The sequence below is a fragment of the Saimiri boliviensis genome, chromosome 12, assembly GCF_048565385.1.
Source record: "Saimiri boliviensis isolate mSaiBol1 chromosome 12, mSaiBol1.pri, whole genome shotgun sequence".
NCBI lineage: Eukaryota > Metazoa > Chordata > Mammalia > Primates > Cebidae > Saimiri > Saimiri boliviensis.
In genome coordinates this window covers 59,299,510-59,318,298 of record NC_133460.1, presented here as the reverse complement: position 1 = coordinate 59,318,298, position 18,789 = coordinate 59,299,510, and the positions used below count along the sequence as shown (strand labels likewise).

Here is an 18,789-nt window from a genome sequence, read left to right as displayed (position 1 = left end):
TGAGGAAATGGTACCCAGTCCCTGGCCGTCATGGGCACTGTGCTGCCTTCCTGCTGTGCCTCGCCAGTGCCCGCCCACATAGTTGCTCCCTGATTGTGGCCTGCAAGTGAGTGTCATCAGAGGGAGGGACAGGAGTTCCTAGAGTAGAAACCCTGGGCTCTAAGCCCAGCTCTGCCATCTCCCATCTGTCAAGCAGCAGGCAAGCTCCTCAGTCTGTCTGTTTCCTCTGATGTAAAATGGGGAAAAGGGTGTTTGTTCTCTCCTCCAACCCTATCAGCCCAGTCGCTCTGTGCCCGCAGTAGGTGTTCTATGAGGACCTCTGTCTGATGCCTTTGAGTGGAAGATACTTGGGACTGAAGGAGGACTTCTGGTCCTAGATGCTCCAGTCCTATGCCCTGACAGCCACAGTGAATACCCACCCGTCTCACCGCCTCCAAGGCAGCTGACACCTTTCCTGGTACAAGCTTGCAGCGGGAAAAGGGGAGTTATATGGGAAAAAAAAGACAAAGTCTCCAATCACAAATTTTAAATGCACACCTTTGCCAGTTATGAAAATTGTGTGGCCAAGAGAAAGGTGTGTAGAGTTTACCAGCCAAGGGCCGGAGGACCCCAGCACCCCAGTTTCTTAGAACATTCATTGCAGGTTCTCTTTTATACTAGCAAAGTCCTCCCACCCCATCCCCCACCAACCACAGCTTCGAGGAATCACTGAGATTCACAGATAAGGGAAGTAAACACAATTCAGAACACACTTATGTTGAAAAGAGATTCGAACGCACATGTTGCAAACAAGGCGAGTCCCAGGAATCATTCAGGAGAAAAAGGCAGAATGACACTGAAATCCATCACGATGGTTATCCCAGGGAGTAAAGCCTTCAAAATCTCGTCAGATGAGACTTTTAGAATAGGTGACCTGACATTCTGTTGACTGAGAAGAGCTGATGTCATCCTCAGAGCCCAGGTGATAGGCACGTTCCTGGATTTGGCCACAGGGTGGATGGTGGTGCCCTCAGCTGAGATGGGAAGATGGGGCAGGGCAGTTCTGGGTGTGGGTGGAATTGGGGGTTGAAGAGAAGCAAAGTTCAGCAGTTTTGGTTTTAGCAACTGCTGGGACCTGGTGTCCGCGGGAGTGGATGGGGAGGCAGCTCTAACAAGGGTTTGAGGACACTCAGGCTTTCTGGGTGGCAGACATGGCCTCAGTGATCCATTTATTACTGAGAGGACAGTGAGTGGCCCCGGGCTGCCTCCCACAGTGGCTGGCTCTTACCTAGGGCACCTGGCGGGTGCTCTATCCCTCAGGTTTCACTTTTCACCATAAGATATTGGCTCCTTTAAATTTCTGCCTGGGTCCTATTTTAAAAGTGGCTCTCCTGGATGGACAAGAGGTGGAAGGAAATTTGGAATGAGCAAGAGATTCTGGTTGTCTTCAGTAGAAAACAATGCACTGGGGCTGGGTGTGGTGGCTCACTCCTGTAATCCTGACACTTTGGGAGGCCAAGGCAGGCAGATCACCTGAGGTCAGGAGTTTTGAGACCATACCGGCCAACCAACGGTGAAACCCTTTATCTACTAAAAATACAATAATTAGCTAGGTATGGTGGTATGCACCTGTAATCTAATCCCAGCTACTCAGGAGGCTGAGGCATTAGAATCACTGGTACCCAGGAGGCAGAGGCTGCAGTGAGCAAGATTGCACCACTGCATTCCAGCCTGGGCGATAAGAGTGAAACTCTGTCTCAAAAGAAAAAAAAAAAGAAAACTATGCATTGCTTAGGGCGCACCCTTCCAGTTATCTGATTCTAGACTTTCATTGCCTTTGAGCTATTTTTACAACTCTCTAAGTTGTTGAGTTAATGCAAAATAATTCTTTCCTATGGATATGCATATATACGAATGAGATTCAATTGACCTTTCTCCTCCAAAAAACAAACAAACATATAAAAACCCAAAAGAAACCCAGCCAGTTTCAACATTCCTTTACTCCATATAGATTTATGGTTCATTGCAATTTCTTTTGAACTGGCTGCTAATCTCAGCGGCACTCTCAATTGAGTTAAATAAAATCTTAGACATGTGTACATGTAAAATTTATAAGTCATGTCTTTTTTTAAAAAAATTATCTTTAACAGCGGGCATGGGAAGGACCACTACATCTCAGAGATGGAGGCTTGCCATGGTCCACGCAGCACAAAGCCCATTCCCAGCCATATCATTCCAAGGGTGTAGCCTGGGCTTGCATACCTCCAAGGACAGGGTGCTCAGTCCCTCCTAGAGGCCACTTCGCTTCTTCCTGTATTAGATCACAGCTATGACTTTAAAAATAAGAATGAGTACAAATCTAAAACTAGAAGAAAACACTATGGTCCTCCCAGACAGCTGAGTGCTTGGACCTAAATCAGCATCTACACACGTGACCTGCAACCCTGAGTTCCGTGGAAAGGCGGTGTGGCTGAAATGGCTGCAGGTGGAGTGAGGAGAGAGGAAAACGCAAGCTCGTGGTGACACTCCACTGCCTCAGAACGAAACCCTGGCTTTTCCTGAGCTTCCAGCAGTGTGACCGCGTGTATTTTCAGAAATCAGGTTTTTCTCAGGGCACCAGGGCAAGCCAAGCAAGGCCCACACACGGTGGTCTCACGCAGGTCCTGTAGCACCGACCCCAGGTTCCCAGCCCTGCCGAGCTGTCCTCCCAGAGATGGACACCCTTCCTCGTGGGAGGCACGGAGGAGCACCCAGTCCCACTCAGACCTCAGGCAAGTCCCAGCACATCCCAGGGCCTCTGTTCTCCTTACACGTGGGACCAGATGGGGTCCACCAACTGTCCAAACATGATGTCCTGCCATCTTCAGAGCACATCAGCCCCAGCACTATGCTCACAATAATCCCTTTTCCCCACAGACCATCCCTCCTGGCCCCCAGGCCTCTGTGGCCTACCCTGGTCCCTTGGCAGGTGATGGCCACTCTGCTCCTTCCGGGAGCTCCCTGGCAACTTCGGTTGTGTTGGTTTCTGGTAGGATCTGCACTCCAAGCAAGAAGCAACACCCTGCCTTGCCTCCTCACCTCTAGGGCACAGAAAGTAAACAGACCTTGAACTCCAAATGCCTGCTGAGGCTTGCCGCAGACCTCGAAGACTTGTTCCTAAAGGGACAGGCAAGTGGACCGTTTCATTTCAGTGTGGTTCAAAGCTTGAGCTGACATGTGACCCAGGCAGCTCTCATGCAGGGATTGGCAGCCACAGATAAAATCTCCCAGTCATTATGTTAGCAATAATTCAGGAGATGCATATTAGATAATCTGGATCTTTGTTAGATGCTTTACCCATCTCAAGTCATTTAATCCTCGAAACAACCTCACGGGGGTAGGAAGTTTTTTCACCCCACACCTACACACACCAGCAATGGTCAGGCAGCATAGGCACACCCCAGCCCCGACTGAGCACCTACTCATTCAAATGTGGGCCCACCTCCCTACAGAACTCCTCTAAAAACACTGTAATTCCAACAACAAAACACTGTACAGTTGTTGCTTCTAAAAGCCCTTGTAAGAGCAAAACCCTGCACACAACTGTCACACCCATCCACAGAAGCGCGATGGGAATAGTTGGCAGCATCCCCAGTGTTCGTCCCGCTCCTGGAGGATGCTGCATTTCACAGCTGCATGGTTTCAGCGAGATGATGAACCATGAAGAGGAGGGCGTCCGGGGGTCCCTTCCCTTGCTGGCTTCACCATCACATCACCCCCAACAAGGGGAGGCTCGGGGTTTGCCGGGATAGACTCCTTCCCTCCACCACAGGTGAAGGGGATGCTGTGGAAGGCAGAGCAGAGAGAAAAGGAAACAAGATCCTGTTGGCGTCACTGAGTCACTTGGATCAACCCAACCCTGAAACTCACCCCACCTTTGGACTTTCCAGTTTCAGGAGCCAAAACCTCCCCATTGTTTAGACCAGTTTGAATTGGGTTTTCTATTACCTGTGACTGTAAACGTACTCCTCTGGTACAAAGGCGAGGCCCATCTGCTCTTGGCATGCTCCTACAACCCATGGCGTGACCGTGAAAATGCACTGTGGGTCAGTATATTAAGTAACATTTATAAAATACTATGTAAAATGATTCCATGTGTGTGATGACCTGAGTATATGCATGGACATTTTCAGGAAGGATTCCTAATAGTAGTTACCTCTGGGGAACAGAAGACATACTTTCACTTTTCATTTTACGGTCTATGTTTAGATTTTTATTTTAGTATACTTTTTTAAAAGACTAAAAGTTGTTTGAGGTGACAAAATTATGGTCCAAGGTGATAATTTATTCTGGTAGGTTTTTTTAAATTTTATTTTTTGAGATGGAGTGTCCTCTGTCACCCAGGCTGGAGTGCAGTGGCTTGATCTTGGCTCACGGCAACCTCCGCCTCCTGGGTTCAAGCAATTCTCCTGCCTCAACCTCCCAAGCAGCTGGGACTACAGGCATGCACCATCATGCCCAGCTAATTTTTGTATTTTTAGTAGAGCTGGGGTATCGCCATGTTGGCTAGGCTGGTCTTGAATTCCTGGCCTCAAGTGATCCACCTGCCTTGACCTCCAAAGTGCTGGGATTACAGGCGTGAGCCACTGTGCCCGGCCAGTTCTGATAGTTACTACCATGCATTGGAAGCCCCTGCTGGAATATAAGATGCAGAGCACAAAAACAAAGCTGAGTGAAGAAAGAATTGTTTCAGACCCTTCTAAGGAATACTCATGTCCTCCTTCCCAAAGCTGGGCTCACTGAAGTTGGCAATTTCATCAAAACAGTATACACTTACGTACCCTTAACTTTTTCTTCCAAAGTTACACAGTAGCCCCAAGTTCTATAATGCCCACTTCATGTTTTCCTGAGGCACCCTGGAGACGCCAAAAACATTTGAGAATGAACGTGCCTTTAATACAGCCTTGAACAGGAATGGCCGAGCCTTGCCAACTTGATAAGGAGTTAAAAAGGCTAAAAAGGCTCTAAAGGTGTATGACTCCCCAGATTTCTGGAAGGCATCTAGATGAACGAGAACAGAGCTCCAGGTGATCACCTGCCCTGGAAGGCCGGGCAGCATCTTCCCGGGCACGACAGACACAAGCACAGGGAGGTGTCCCTACCAAGACACATCATGGGGGACAGGTTCCCATAGCCCCAAACACACAACCTAAAAACCCTGTGGTTCTGTGGACAGACACCCCATTTACCCTAGAGCTGGAAATGCCCACCCATGAAGGTCATTCAGCACTCCACCACCCACCCTCACCCAGTACAGCTGAAAGCTTTGAACCAGTGGGCGACAGGCTAACGCACCTGATACCTGGGCAGAGACCTTCCCATGACAGCAGGATGCCCTAGGTGCCACGACCACTGCTACTTCCCTCCTTTCTCTGCAGTCTATATTCTCCTGACACTGCTGGCTGAGAAACCATCAGGTGGGCTCCCTGTTGAGACTGAGACCCTCTCTGCTCTGCTGGGACCAACACTGCAGCCATCTACACTCACATGCGTGCCCATCACCTCCCAGGTGGCCTCTGCGTGGAATATCCTGGAGAAATTCTATGTTCTAGGAAGGTTCTGTATCCATCAGTTTTCATTGTTATTCATGGAGAAACCGAGTGCCAGGCTTCTTGTGAACCATGCAGATGGGTTTTTCTGCCCAGCCCACAGCCCTGCCCTCTGGGAAGTGGGATTCCCTGGAGGCCAGTAAGGACAGCTGCAGTGGAGTCCTGAGCAGACGAATGGGAGAGGTCAGACAACTGGCAAGCCTGGGCCTCTGAAGCAGAGGACTTTCAGGAGTGCGGTGTCCGGTGCTACAGAGGCCAAAGGAAGGTCTGGGTTGACAGCTGGGATAGGCAGCTTTCAGCTACATGCGGCATGGTGGGTGGTGGAAAGGAGGGGTACACGCAACCCAGATAAGAAGCTGCCTGGGAAAGAAAGGGAGGCAGCCACAGGGCTACAGCAAGTTTTTAGGATGGGGAAAGGCAGGCTAGTGACAGGAATAGGGGACAGGAAAAATAACGTGGCAAGATCCGGAAGTGGGGTGGACCGGGATCGGGGAGGGGGTACAGGAAGGACCCCAAGACTTTAAAGTGAGTATGTGCATGGTGGGGTGAGGAGAGGGTGCAGATGCCACAGCAGGCCTCCAACCAGGGAAGGTGGGGATTCAGGGCAGGCCAGTGCTGGGTGGGGAGCGTGCAGGAGGCTTGCCCGGTGCCTCTGTGCAGACAGCCCGTGCTGGGCGGAAACTGCCAGATGCCCAGCTCTCATCCTTGCTTTCTTTCCATTCCTCATCCAATTATTCAGAGTCACATGACATGGCTGAAAATGGCCAAAGACAAACCCAACTCTGCAGAAGTCACACTCAGACTTCATTCTGAACTAGGTCTACAGAAATAGAAGGGTCAGGCCTACAGGAGCCTTCCAGGAGGTTTTAGCACCACTAAACGCTCTAGCAGGCAGGCTCTGCGGCCTCCCACTTCCCCATGGGAGGCTGGGCCAGAGGCACCTAGTGAAGCGGGCACCGTCACCAACCCCCTTCACAGACAGGCCAGCACGCCCAGGACATACACAGCTCACGCAGTGGCACTGCCCAGACTTCAACTCTATGCCGCAATTTGACTTGGCATCCCCAAGCTCTCTTGCTTGGATCAATAAATAGTATCACCCAGGGTGGACAGAAAGCCTAAAATAATGTTTCCTCTAGACCTATGGAGTTGAAGTTTCTCCAGCTCACACAGCTGGGGATAGACCACAAGCCAAGTTGTGCTGGCTGCAGCCTGCACACAAAGGGTAACTGAAAGTGCTGCCGTACAGAATCTTAAAAAAAAAAAAAATCACTCAATAAAATGTAAGTCAGATCATGCTATTGACGAACCACCTTTACTATCCACCCTTCTGTAAGGTCTACATACCCTCTCCCTTGGTTCCTCTGGCAGCTGCGTTCACCACTGAGATGCATAGCAGCATCTTGATAGTGACTCCAAACAAAAACGACCAAAACAACAGCATTGATATAAAGATATATTCCATAAAAGAGTTTGGCAGTCAAAGAGAGGCATCACACTTCCTAAAAACACAAGCATTCTTCTTCTCCTAGTCTACAGAAAATTGTAAAAAAAAAAAAAGAAAAGAAAAAGGAAAAAAAGATGACGACATCATCATCAACAGCCACTGGTATACACCACACTAGAATGTACACTCCAGCAAGTAACCGAAGGTTGCACTCAATCCCTGAACGATGAGGAAAGAAGTGGTATGAGATATGGCAAAGCGTTAGAAAGCAGCCCAGCTGGACAAATGTCCCAGTTATCCCCAGGGGAGTTACTCAGTATTTAAGAAGACAATTTCTAAGAGCAGTCCCCAGAACAGCCCTGACAGGAAGGGTGGACCACTCACCACTGATATCCTATGGTGGGGGGGGGCGGTCACCACTTAAGTCAGAAACAAAACGCCGGACCTTCTGAGCAGCTGCAGCCTGGGGTCATGGCTTGGCCCTGGGCCTGGCTGCAGAACGGCTGTCCGGAGAGAGCCAATGGCAGGCCGGCCAGCCCTGGGTACGCAGCCAAAAGAGGAGCCCTGGCCAACAGTTTTGGCCTGGCCACCTTGGGCTGAGGCTCCCCGGGCTTGCAGTAGTGGGGAGGGTCAGGATTCAAGTTCTGGCTGACAATTTCAGTAGCACCAAGGACAGAAGACGGTGAGGCCACGCTGGGAAGTGGACGAGTGCTTGTGCCTGGGATGCATGGAGGGAGGCTGCAGTATATGGAAGGGAAGGAGAGGCTGTTACGGGCTGGTTCTTAAGACATTCAAGGGGATTCAAAGGGTCGGCTCCAGCCGTGGACACCATGTAAGGCTGCTCAAGGAAGAATGCTGGAGGAGAGGAAGAGGAAGTGAAATGGTGTGAGAACATTCTTACCCCTATAAATAAACTATTTACATACTTTAAGAAAAGGAGAGCCGGCTCTCAGTGAAGAACCATGTCCACTGCCCCACCATCGCCACCAGGGCTTAATGCTGTCAAGACCAGAGGCAGTTCTGGCACCGGGAGAACAGCTGGCAGGCACGGCAGGGCAGTGGACAAGGCACTCCCGTGGCACCAGTCCACGTGCTGGCTCAGGCTTACTTCACTTGAACATGGCTGAGGATCCTGCAAACAACCCCTGATGTGTGCATGCCCCCGCAGACCACAATGGCACTCAGAGGCCCAGTGGGGCCCCGTCTGCCTCCCCAGTTACAGGCAGGTCCCCGTGCTGCTTGGTTTGATGGAGAGAAATGCCCTGTCCACGTCTTCGGGTCCCTCTACCCATGGCCCACCCACAGATGTGGATGACCCAAAGCAGATGTTTGGACACCAGTGGAGAGGGGGCCAGGGTGTCCTGCAAACGTGCTTGAGCTGCAGGGGGACTGAGTCAAGCCCTCCTGGAAGCCGCAGGAGCATTCTCTGTCCTTCAGAGTCACCACTCCCACATAAAGACACATTCTGTCTCTGAGTAGACCCCAGCAGGGATGCAATCACAAGTTTGGGCAGATAACAAGGGGACCCCTTGGTCTTCAGCACCAGCAAGCAGAAACAGACAGGTCATGTCAGGCTGATGCTGAAGATGGGGTGCTGGCTCCTCTCCCTCTGGACGTAGGGCTGACGGCAAAGAAAGGCTCTGGCCTCCCAGCGTGGCTCAGCTCGGCTCCCTCAACTCCACTCTTCAGAAGTGATGGCCGGCCTTCACCGCCTCGATGTCTGATATCAGGGTCCTCGCCAGGAAGATGCCAAATATCTGAAACCAACACCAGCAGAGTCAGCAGCCATCACTAGGGCCCAAAGGCAGAGAGCAGGGAGTGGAGGGTGCGGTTGGGGGCTCCCACTGCACACCTCTCCTCACCCCTCCACTGCAACTGAGGATGAAGAGACGGTACCACAAGCAAGCGGCACAGCACAGCCGCCCCTCCCGCCAAAAGGGGGTCCTGGGGTCTATCTAGTTTGTTACATCCCCAGAGCCTAGAAGAGGCCAACCACAGGCACCACAAGCAAAACACACTCTGCCCTGCCTCCAACATGATTAAGTGCGTCACACACCATGGGGCAGGACACGCCTGTCCCTGGGTTAAACCAAAAATAACAGGGTCACCCTGACTGGTTCTGATTCCCAAAATAATACATCTTGAATGTTTCCTGTAAACATCTATTCCATAATAAAACCAAAGCCAACCCCAATTTTGGCTGTGCTAATGTCTGAAGATCCATCCCAACCTTGGTGAGCAGGGAGTGAGAGATGTTCTTTTAACGTGAACAAACATGAACTTGGTGACCTCTGGAAATGGCTTTTTTCCCCTTTACATTTTTGTGTGGTTCTAATTTAACTAGTCAGTCCTTCTGAAGTCTGATTCTTCCCTTGCCCATTTTGCAAATAACTTGTTTCTTTCCTTTTCCAGTTGCTTTCTCCTAACTCTTAGTCTTCCTTGAAGGAAGAAGGTATGTGTGGGTGGCTGGTGGCCCTGGGTCCACCTCAGTCACCCTCTGCAAGGCAAGGACAGAGTCAAACATTTTCTAAATGGTGTATTTTCCACACAAGAACTGCATCAGTGAACCCAAAAGCTGGAGGTTCTTAATACAAGCCCTGCACAGCACTGGAAAGACTCCTGGTTTCTCTGATCACTGAATTCTCAACTTTCTCTGCCAGTTCTCCTGGCCATCACCAACCAGCCCAGTCACCCCAGGCCTCACTGCCTGCTTGGCCACCAACATTCTCCCATGTGTGAAACCTGGTTCAAATGAACAAGCACAGCCTGGGAGGGCAAAGGATGCCATAAACAGCAGCAGGTCTCAGAGGATGTCTCATGGACAGGGAAGATGCCTGACAGCCCCAGGCCAAGAGCAAGAGACAGGAGAGGTCCTGGGGCGAGTGCAAACATATGAGCCTCAGGCCACCCTCAGGCCCCAGCTGACCAAGAGTTTTGCCTCCCCGTCTGCAGTGCTTGATGGTTTACCCCGAGCACACTCCTCACCCACCTCCGCACAGGCAGTGACCCTTCTGCAGACCATCAGGCCCTCAGGGGAGAGCAACCAACAGGACCTGTGCAGGGCCACAAGCCTCTCCCAGCCTGCCCCTGCCCAGAGAGGTCCCCTGTAGGTAGCATTTATGAAAGCCACCATTCTCCTCCCCAATATGTTCACACACATACACTCTCTCAGCCTTGGACATCCAGTGGAATCCCTTTTTTCCTTCTGCAAGGTTCCTTAATAACACACCCATGCACTCTATGTTAAGGGCCCAATCTTCTCAAATGAAAAAATGCTGCCTGCCAATTCTACAGGCTCCTGGGACACACCTGCAGCAGCGAGATGGCAATGAAGATGCCGGCCACAATGTAGATGTTCCGCGGGAGCCAGCTCTCCAGCGCCTGGATGCAGCCCTTCGTGAAGATGGACTCGTCCCACTTGCTCTTCAGCTGCAGGGAAACACCACAGGGGCCTGAGCCTTTGGCAAGCATGATATTCCAACCCCGGTCCCCTAGAAAGCCCTGGCAGGGAGCAGGGCAAAGCAGGGTGGGAACAAGGGATCCGGAAGGCAGGCACGGAGGACTCTCCAGGAGACACTATCCAGCTCGTCTCAGCCTCTGCCCTTGCTGGACATCTTGTGATCATACCATCTGTCTGACCAAAGGCTCCCTGGCTGTTTCTCTTCAGGTATCCAGAGTTTTAAAGACCAACTTTCTCAAGATACCTTTCCCCAACATCCACATCTGGAGAAAGAGAGGGGGCTTGAAGGCTTGGAGGAGGATGTGCCTTTAAAGGCAAACCTGGAAAAGGGGTCCAGAGTTTCCTGAGAAGGGAGGGACGGAAGGGGGCTTCTTGGAGCAGATATCCCACTGGTAAGCTTGGCTCCAGGCAGCAGAGCCAGCAGGCAACAGTCACCAGCTGACCGGCTCCCTCCAGTGCTGAACCCAGTGGGGCGTCAGTAACCACCCCAGCACACACCCAGCCCTGCCCACCCCACACAGAGCAATTGGCCCCAGCCCCCTGACCTATCAGCCTCCTCCATGGCAACACGATGGTGCATTAATTCACTTTAGAGGTGTTAGGGGCTAAATCGTGTCAGCTAAAATTTCATATGCTGAAGTCCTAACCCCCAGGACCTCAGAACATAATTGTATTTGGAGACAGGCTTTTACAGAGGTAATTAAGATAAAATGAAGCCATCAGGGTGGCCCCTAATCCATTATGACAAGCATCCTGCTAAGAAGAGATCAGGACACAGACATGCACAGAGGGGAGCCACGTGAGGACACAAGAGACAGCCACCTGCAGCCAGGAGAGAGGCCTGGGACAGACCCTTCCGTCACAGCCCTCTGAAGACACCCACCCCACCAGCACCTTGATCTTGGACTTCTAGCCTCCAAACTGTGAGAAAATAAATGTCTACTGTGACCTAAATTTCCATCTGTGGTATGTTGTGACAGTAGCCTTAGCAAATTAATGTAAGTGGCAAAAAAAATTCATAATTAGGGACACTGATGTTGATACAGGTTCTCATGGTAGTCCATTGAGCCAGCTATAACAAAATACTATAGATTAGGTGGCTTATAAACAACAGAAATTTCTTTCTCACAGTCCTGGAGGCTGGGAAGTTCAAGATCAGAGCACGGGCAAATTTGGTGTCTGATGAGGGCGCACTTTCTGTTTCATGGACGGTAGCCTCTCACTGTGTCTTCACGAAGTGGAGTGACAAATAAACTCTCCGAGCCTCTTTCATAAGGGCACTCATCCCACTCATAAGGACTCTGTCCTCCTGACCTAATCCCTTCCCAAAGGCCTTACCTCTTAATACCATCAAACTGGGGTTTAAGTTCCAACAGGTAAATGTTGGGGAGACGCAAACATTCAGTTTATAGCAGCTTCTCCCTGTGAAATGCAGGTCCCTAAAGGAGGACAGTTCCCCAAGCTGTAGGGACACATCCCTTGTATCCATGGTGAACAGGAGGGATCTCTGCAGATTCCTCGAGACTCCTCCCTTTTAGAATAGCAGTCATTCATATCACCAAAGACCACCAGAACAAGTACTGGAGTGGGATAAGGTCTTGCTTCCCTTTGCATCCAAGAGCACACTCCCTACAGGCTAAAAGAAGTCCCAGAGGACAGGGCCTCGCCCCTGCCCCAGGCCTGCCTCCCTCCTTGTCACCACTGCCTCCACATGGAGGCCAGAGCAAGGCACATACACTCCTGCAGCTGTCCCCTTAACAAGAGACACCTTCTGGGACTCAAGGAGCCTCCTAAAAATGCAGTCTTTGTCCCTCGAAACTTCCACCCCACCTCTTTAAATGCAGCAACTCCCAGGTGTTGAGACTGCAGCTCACAAGGCTTAGAATCACTATTACTGCTCGCAGGAGTCTTGCTGCCAACCCAGGAAGCAGTGTGTATGTGTCACTGTGCCCATGCTCAGCTTAGGTGGCATCAGGAGCTTCACTGCCCCTAGTTCTCCCACTTCAATTTGCACTTGCACTGCATCAGGATGTGGAACCATAGGGAATAAAACCTAAAGAACTCTAAAGTGGTACACACTGGAGTGCTCACCTGAATCCTAACATCATATCCACACTGTGTGTTCACAACTTTTTGCTGCAAGAAAAGCAGAAAAATTAGTTACTTTTGGTGTCTCAAGAAGCTGGTGGTTAGAGGCTCTAGAAAAGTCACAACCAAACACTAGCAAACAATTGTACAAATTCCATTACAGATCATGTCCTTCAATCATGCCACCAACTAATCCTTCAGGCCAGGACAGGGTGGCAAACTTTCTCTGTGAAGGGCTAGAGAGTGACTATTTCAGACACAGACTCAACTCTGCTTTTGTTGCATGACAGCAAGCACTGATAATATAAAAACAAACAGGAATGGCTGTATTTCAAGAAAACTTTATGGACACTGAAATTTGAATTTCATATAATTTTCATGTACCACAAATAATCCTTCTTTTGATTTATTTCCAACCATTTAAAAACACCTGAAAGCATTCTTAGCTCACAGGTCATGGAAAAATAGCAGGCCACATTTGGCCTGGGGTGTGGGGCGGGGGGCGGGGGGCAGGGTGGGTGGGCCCAGTTTGCTAGGAGGTAAGACCTATATTTGGAGGTAAGAACTATATGTGCTAAAAGTAACACTTATGAAACTGGTACATTTCACAGTCACAGTGGAGACCTCAGAAGATCTGTGCAACTTCAGCAAATCTGAGCCTCTCCTGGGCTGCAGAAATTGTCTATATAAGAGTGGTGATGCTCTGTCTTCTAAGAGCCCATAACCCAGTACCTGGCTTTACATAACTGTACCTAGAGCAGGTAACAGGCCCAGTTCTGCTCAGGCTCAGTTCAGGCAAAATTCAGAGCTCCTTCACAGGTCACCCCAAGAGCCCAGCTTCTGGAACCCAAGAATGCTGGCCTTGGATTAGGAATGAAAATAGGTAAAGAAAGGACAGGACAGGCACAGTGGCCCACACCTGTAATCCCAGCACTTTGAGAGGCTAAGATGGGCAGATCGCTTTGCGCCCAGGAATGCAAGACCAGCCTGGGCAACATGGTGAAACCCCATCTACAAAAAATAAAAAAGTTAGCTGGGTGTGGTGGCTCAAGCCTGTGGTCCCAGCTACTCGGGAGGCTGAGGCTGGAGAATTGCTTGAGCCCGGGGAAGCAGTGGTTGCACAATGAGCTGAGATCGCACCACTGTACTCCAGACTAAGCAACAGAGTGAGACCCTGTCTCCAAAAAAAAAATACCACCACAAAAAAAAAAAACAGAAAATAACTAGCCAGGTGTGGTGGTGTGCATCTGTAATCCCAGCTACTTGGGAGGCTGAGGCCAGAGAATTGCTTGAGCCCAGGGAAGCAGGGGTTGTACAGAGAACTGAGATCACACCACTGCACTCTAGCCAGAGCGACAGAGTGAGACCCTGTCTCCAAAAAAAAAAAAACAAACTCCACAAAGAAACAGAAAATAATTAGCTGGGTGTGGTGGCATGCATCTGTAATCCCAGCTACCCTGGAGGCTGAGACAGGAGAATCATTTGAACCTGGAAGACGGAGGTTGCAGTAAGCCGAGATCGCTTCACTGCACTCCAGCCTGGGTAACAAGGGTGAAACTCAAAAAAAAAAAAAAAAAAAAAAAAAAAACAGAAAAGAATTCTCCACTACTGTTCCCCAGTTAATGATGTGTGCCCACAGCCACTGTGTGCTGCTGGGTTCTAGGCATTTGCTCCAGAAAAAGAACAGTGAAGATGGCTAAGCAGGCCTTATTTCCCTCATAGCTCTTGGCCAGCTACCCCGAGTGACAGCCCTCCAGGTAGGAATACTGTTTTTCTCCTGCCTCACCTAGAACACCAAGGCCAGGGTGGGTCATGCAAGCAATGTTCCTAGAATGTACAAGTATTGGATTTCTGAGCTGCGGCAGCCTTGAGGAGGGCGAGGAGAGAGTACACCTACTCCTCCGACCTGCTTGAGAGAATATCGCAGAGCACAAGAGTCAGGAAAGCTGTGGGCTTCAAGAAGGGCCAGCACAAGTCAACTCACCGCAGGATCCGGTACGCAGCAGGAGAAGGGGACCCCACACTTCTCTCGGCTATAGCTGGCGCCACTGCAGTTGAAGTAGATGTTAAGGTCCCAGTCTTCAGGGCCATATGCACCACAGCACTGGTTCTGCAACCACAGAAGCCAGAACTGTCAAAGGCTCCAAGACAGTCCCATGGCTGCCCAGCACAGGGCAGCATTCTTGGTGAGGTCAGGCTAAGTCTGCTGGCACCTACCATGCAGAGAAATCGAGGCCCGCCCAGCTACCTCCCATGTGCAGAGATGCTAAGCTGGCAACCCAGGCAGCCCTTTGAGAAGAAAACAGCTGGGTGTGGTAGCTCAGGCCTGTAATCTCAGCGACTCAGGAGGCTGAGGTGGCGGGATGATTTGATCCCATAAGCTGGAAACAAGTCTGGGCAACACAGCAAGACCCCTCTGCCCCCAATCAGAAAGAAGGGAAAGAAAAGAAAAGAGAGCGAGAAAAAAGGAGAAAGAGAAAGCAAGGAGAGAGAGAGAGAGAGAGAGAGAGAGAGAAGAAAGAGAAAGGAAGAAAAAGAAGAAAAAGGAAGGAAGAAAGGGAGGGAGGGAGGAAGGGAGGGAGGGAGGAAGGGAGGGGGGAGGGGGGGAGAGGGGAGGAGAGGGGGGTGAAGAGAGCCTGCCCTTTTGATGTGTTAAAGAAAATAATAAAAACAAATAAATAAAAATGAAATGGCAGTGAAGGTATCTCCAGGGCCACGGTGCCTCCTCAATCTAACCCAATATGGCTGGCTCAGTGGAGCTCCCTGGCCCCACTGCTGGGCACGACAAACCCAGCCCTCGCCCTCCTCAGCAGGGAGCTTGCCCTTCTTCCCAGTTTCCTCAAAGGAGACTCCTCCTTCCAGTCTCCTCAAAGGAGAGGAAAGTGGCCTCCTCTCCGTGCAGGCCCCCTCGGCACCTTGGCGTGGTCCTCTTCTCACCACAAGAGAACACCTCCTAGTGTGCAGTGTTCTTCCTCCCGGAGAAACTCACAAGCGAATTCTAAGAATTTTAAGAAAAACAGCTGGCCGGGCGTGGTGGCTCATGCCTGTAATCCCAGCACTTTGGGAGGCTGAGGCGGGCCAACTCCTCACAAGGTCAGGAGTCCAAGACCACCCTAACCAACATGAGGAAACCCCGTCTCTACTAAAAATAAAAAAAACCAGCCAGGCATGGTGGCATGTGCCTGTAATCCCAGCTACTGAGGAAGCTGGGGCAGGAGAATCCTTGAACTTGGAAGGCGGAGGTTGTAGTGAGCTGAGATCGCACCACTGAACTCCAGCCTGGGCGACAGAGCAAGACTTGGTCACGGGAAAAAAAAAAAAAAATGACAACAGTGATTTCTGGTTTTTTATTTTGTTTACCTCTCAGGTAAACCCTCTCCCCTGACACCTCTACTGTTCCACTTGCTTTAGTGATTACCTGAAATTTCACCCCAAGGAAGCTCTGTAATTTACTGAATCCCTCCTCTAGGAAGTTTCATTTTTAAAAGAAAAGAAGTCCATGGAGAAAACTACTATGTTTTTAAGACAGTGCAGGTCCAAACCACAACCTAAGCAGGCGGAGACCAGCAAGCCAGGGCTATGTGAAATGAAGAGGACGATGGCACTGAACAGGAGAGAAGGGAGAGGCATCCAAACGGGGCTGGGGTGTGGTGGCTTTCACAGACTGACACACATTAGTAATAACAGTACAGGCAGAATCTTCAGTCCCATAAATGGGTTTTGCCGGATCCCATAATACATGAAATAAAGGTGAACAAATTTTGGTTAATAATGAGAGTGAATCATAGATTTTTAATGTTTTCTAAGTTACTGTCTTCGCAAAACCAAAGTGTTCCATATGAAAAGTTTTTAGGCCAGGCGCGGTGGCTCAAGCCTGTAATCCCAGCACTTTGGGAGGCCGAAGCGGGTGGATCACGAGGTCAAGAGATCGAGACCATCCTGGTAAACATGGTGAAACCCCATCTCTACTAAAAATCCAAAAAAATTAGCTGGGCATGGTGGCGTGTGCCTGTAATCCCAGCTACTCAGGAGGCTGAGGCAGGAGAATTGCTTGAACCCAGGAGGTGGAGGTGGCGGTGAGCCGAGATCGCGCCATTGCACTCCAGCCTGGGTAACAAGACCAAAACTCTGTCTCAAAAAAAAAAAAAAAAAAAAAAAAAAAGAAAAGTTTTTAAAGAAGCTGGGCTTTCTGGCAGCGTAAAGATCAAACAAGAGCCTTGCACTGCACAGGCTGACGTGGCCAGGGAGGGGGTTCCTCCCTGGGGGGCTGGGACAGCTATGGCCCAAGCCTCCAGGTGCAGCCACACAGGAGAGGAATAAGGGGGATGGGGACCAGATGGAGTAAAAGCCACAGCCTGGGACTGCTTAGATAAACCCCTGGGGACATATTCCAGGGAGGTCACATTCCGCTAGATCTGACAAAGCTTCCTCCAGGCAGCCCTGCCTTCTCAAACAGGAAGGGGAAAAGGTCCCAGGGAGGAAGAGGGCAGGAATAGCCTCAGACAGTGAGTCATAAGCCTGGGGGAAGGAGCTGTGCCTCATGGTATGCAGCGCCTAAGGAGGACTGTAGCCCAAGGGGCCATTGGGCAGGACTGAAAAGATCTAGGTCCCAAAGAGGAGGGCCCAACACGTTGGGGCGGGTGGCCTTGGGTGCAGCTGGACTTGCCTGCCCAATCACAATGGGAAAGGGTTGGCCCGCTGGGCAACCACAAGCCAGCAAAGTGGAACAAACCAGAGGCTGGGTGGCCTGTTCCATGGCCTCTCTGCTGTCCGCCAAACTGCTTGCAGAAAACCCACAGGAGAGAAGGCCTGGCGCCCCTGCTAGCCTCAGCTCCGGGCACACAGCAGGCCTCAGGGAGGAGTATGCTCTATCAGGGGCCCGCTGGGAGGTGCTTACAGCTTTCTGAAGGGAGTCGATGAGGTTCTGCAGGTCGATGTCGTCCCGGTAGGACTTGATGTTGCTCTCGAAGAACTCCCGGAACCGGTCCCTCACCCAGTCCTGGAACAGGAAGGCCAGAACGGCCACAGCCAGCTCCAGGAAGAAGATGAGGACGATGGTGCCACAGAACTGCAGGGGATGGGGACGGGAGCAGTAGTCACCACCCCACTGACCTTGCCCGCCCCGCACCCCCACCAACAACTCCACATGACCCAGAACCACTGCAGCAGAGCATGGGTTCTGCACCCGAAAGTCTCACATCGGGGCCCTGAGAATCCCGCAGCTGGGTGACTCTAGGCAACTTCGCTTCATCTGTAAAGAGGGGCTATTTGTCCCTGCCCACGTCCCTACACTGCTGGTAACAGTCAAATTACTGAAAAAATGTGAGAAAGCTCCAAGCCAATGTGTCAGTCATTTCCTATGAAGCAGCCCTCCTTCCTGGACAAGGAGGAAACCCTATTACAGGAATGAATGGCTGTCCACCTGGATCCCCCAGGGTGGCATCCTGGGGTGTCGGCTCCTTTAGTACAGATGCTGTGCCCCAGACACTATGTGATGACTCCTTCCCCTCACACAACCATTGAGTACCTAGGTATCTGTCACCTCACTTTAGGGATGAGAAAACTATGACTATGTCACTAGGTACATAGCTTGCCTGAGGTCACATAGTTCATGCTGGCCATCAGAGTTCCCTGGCAGGGTTCTTTACAATTCTGGAAGTGCCAGTGTTATCTGTACCAACTCTGAATGAAGCTATGTGATCGTCAGCTGCATAAAGACCCCTCCAGAAGCTCAACTGCCCCGGGCCACTAGCAGTGGTGGCATTCTGTAAGGGCCCAGTGCTGCCACAGGTCCACATGCCACCAGGGCGGACTCCTAGCCTGCAGTCTGCGCTCTCACAGCCATTATCATTGGCCATACAAGACACTAAGCAGCTTTGCCGTAACGGGCAAATTTGAAGTAATCTTTCAAAGTAAGAAAAAGGAAACACACATGCACACACACACGCACACAAGGCCTGCCAAAATGTAATCTCTGTTCACAGAAAAGCAACATGCTAAACATCAAAGAAAAAAATGAGGAAAAAAACCCCATAGCTTTGCTTTTAAAATTCAGTCCAGGAAAGAGAAAGCTTGACCTAATCAAGTCACCAAACAATATACTGCAAAATATGATAACGTGTTTTCCCCACCAGGTGTTATTTAACTGGATACAACTAAAAATGAATTTATATTTAAATATAAAACTAAACTCTTAGTAATCTGCAGTTCTGCCAGGAAATTTGGGA

General features: G+C 50.5%; 1 protein-coding gene across 4 annotated transcripts in view; it reads right to left on the bottom strand.

The window, feature by feature from the left end:
* Positions 1-7,010: 7,010 nt before the first annotated feature.
* The window catches only part of TSPAN14 (tetraspanin 14), a 66,111-nt gene continuing 54,332 nt past the window's right edge, over positions 7,011-18,789 (bottom strand). For all 4 annotated transcript variants that reach the window (XM_074382490.1, XM_039478431.2, XM_074382487.1 and 1 more), the window contains 5 exons: positions 17,460-17,630; positions 14,547-14,672; positions 12,566-12,610; positions 10,324-10,443; positions 7,011-8,771 (listed from right to left, as the gene is read on the bottom strand). In XM_074382490.1, the coding sequence (XP_074238591.1) occupies positions 8,700-8,771; positions 10,324-10,443; positions 12,566-12,610; positions 14,547-14,672; positions 17,460-17,630 (534 nt within the window). In that variant the 3' untranslated portion in view covers positions 7,011-8,699. The remainder of the gene's footprint in view (positions 8,772-10,323; positions 10,444-12,565; positions 12,611-14,546; positions 14,673-17,459; positions 17,631-18,789) is intronic.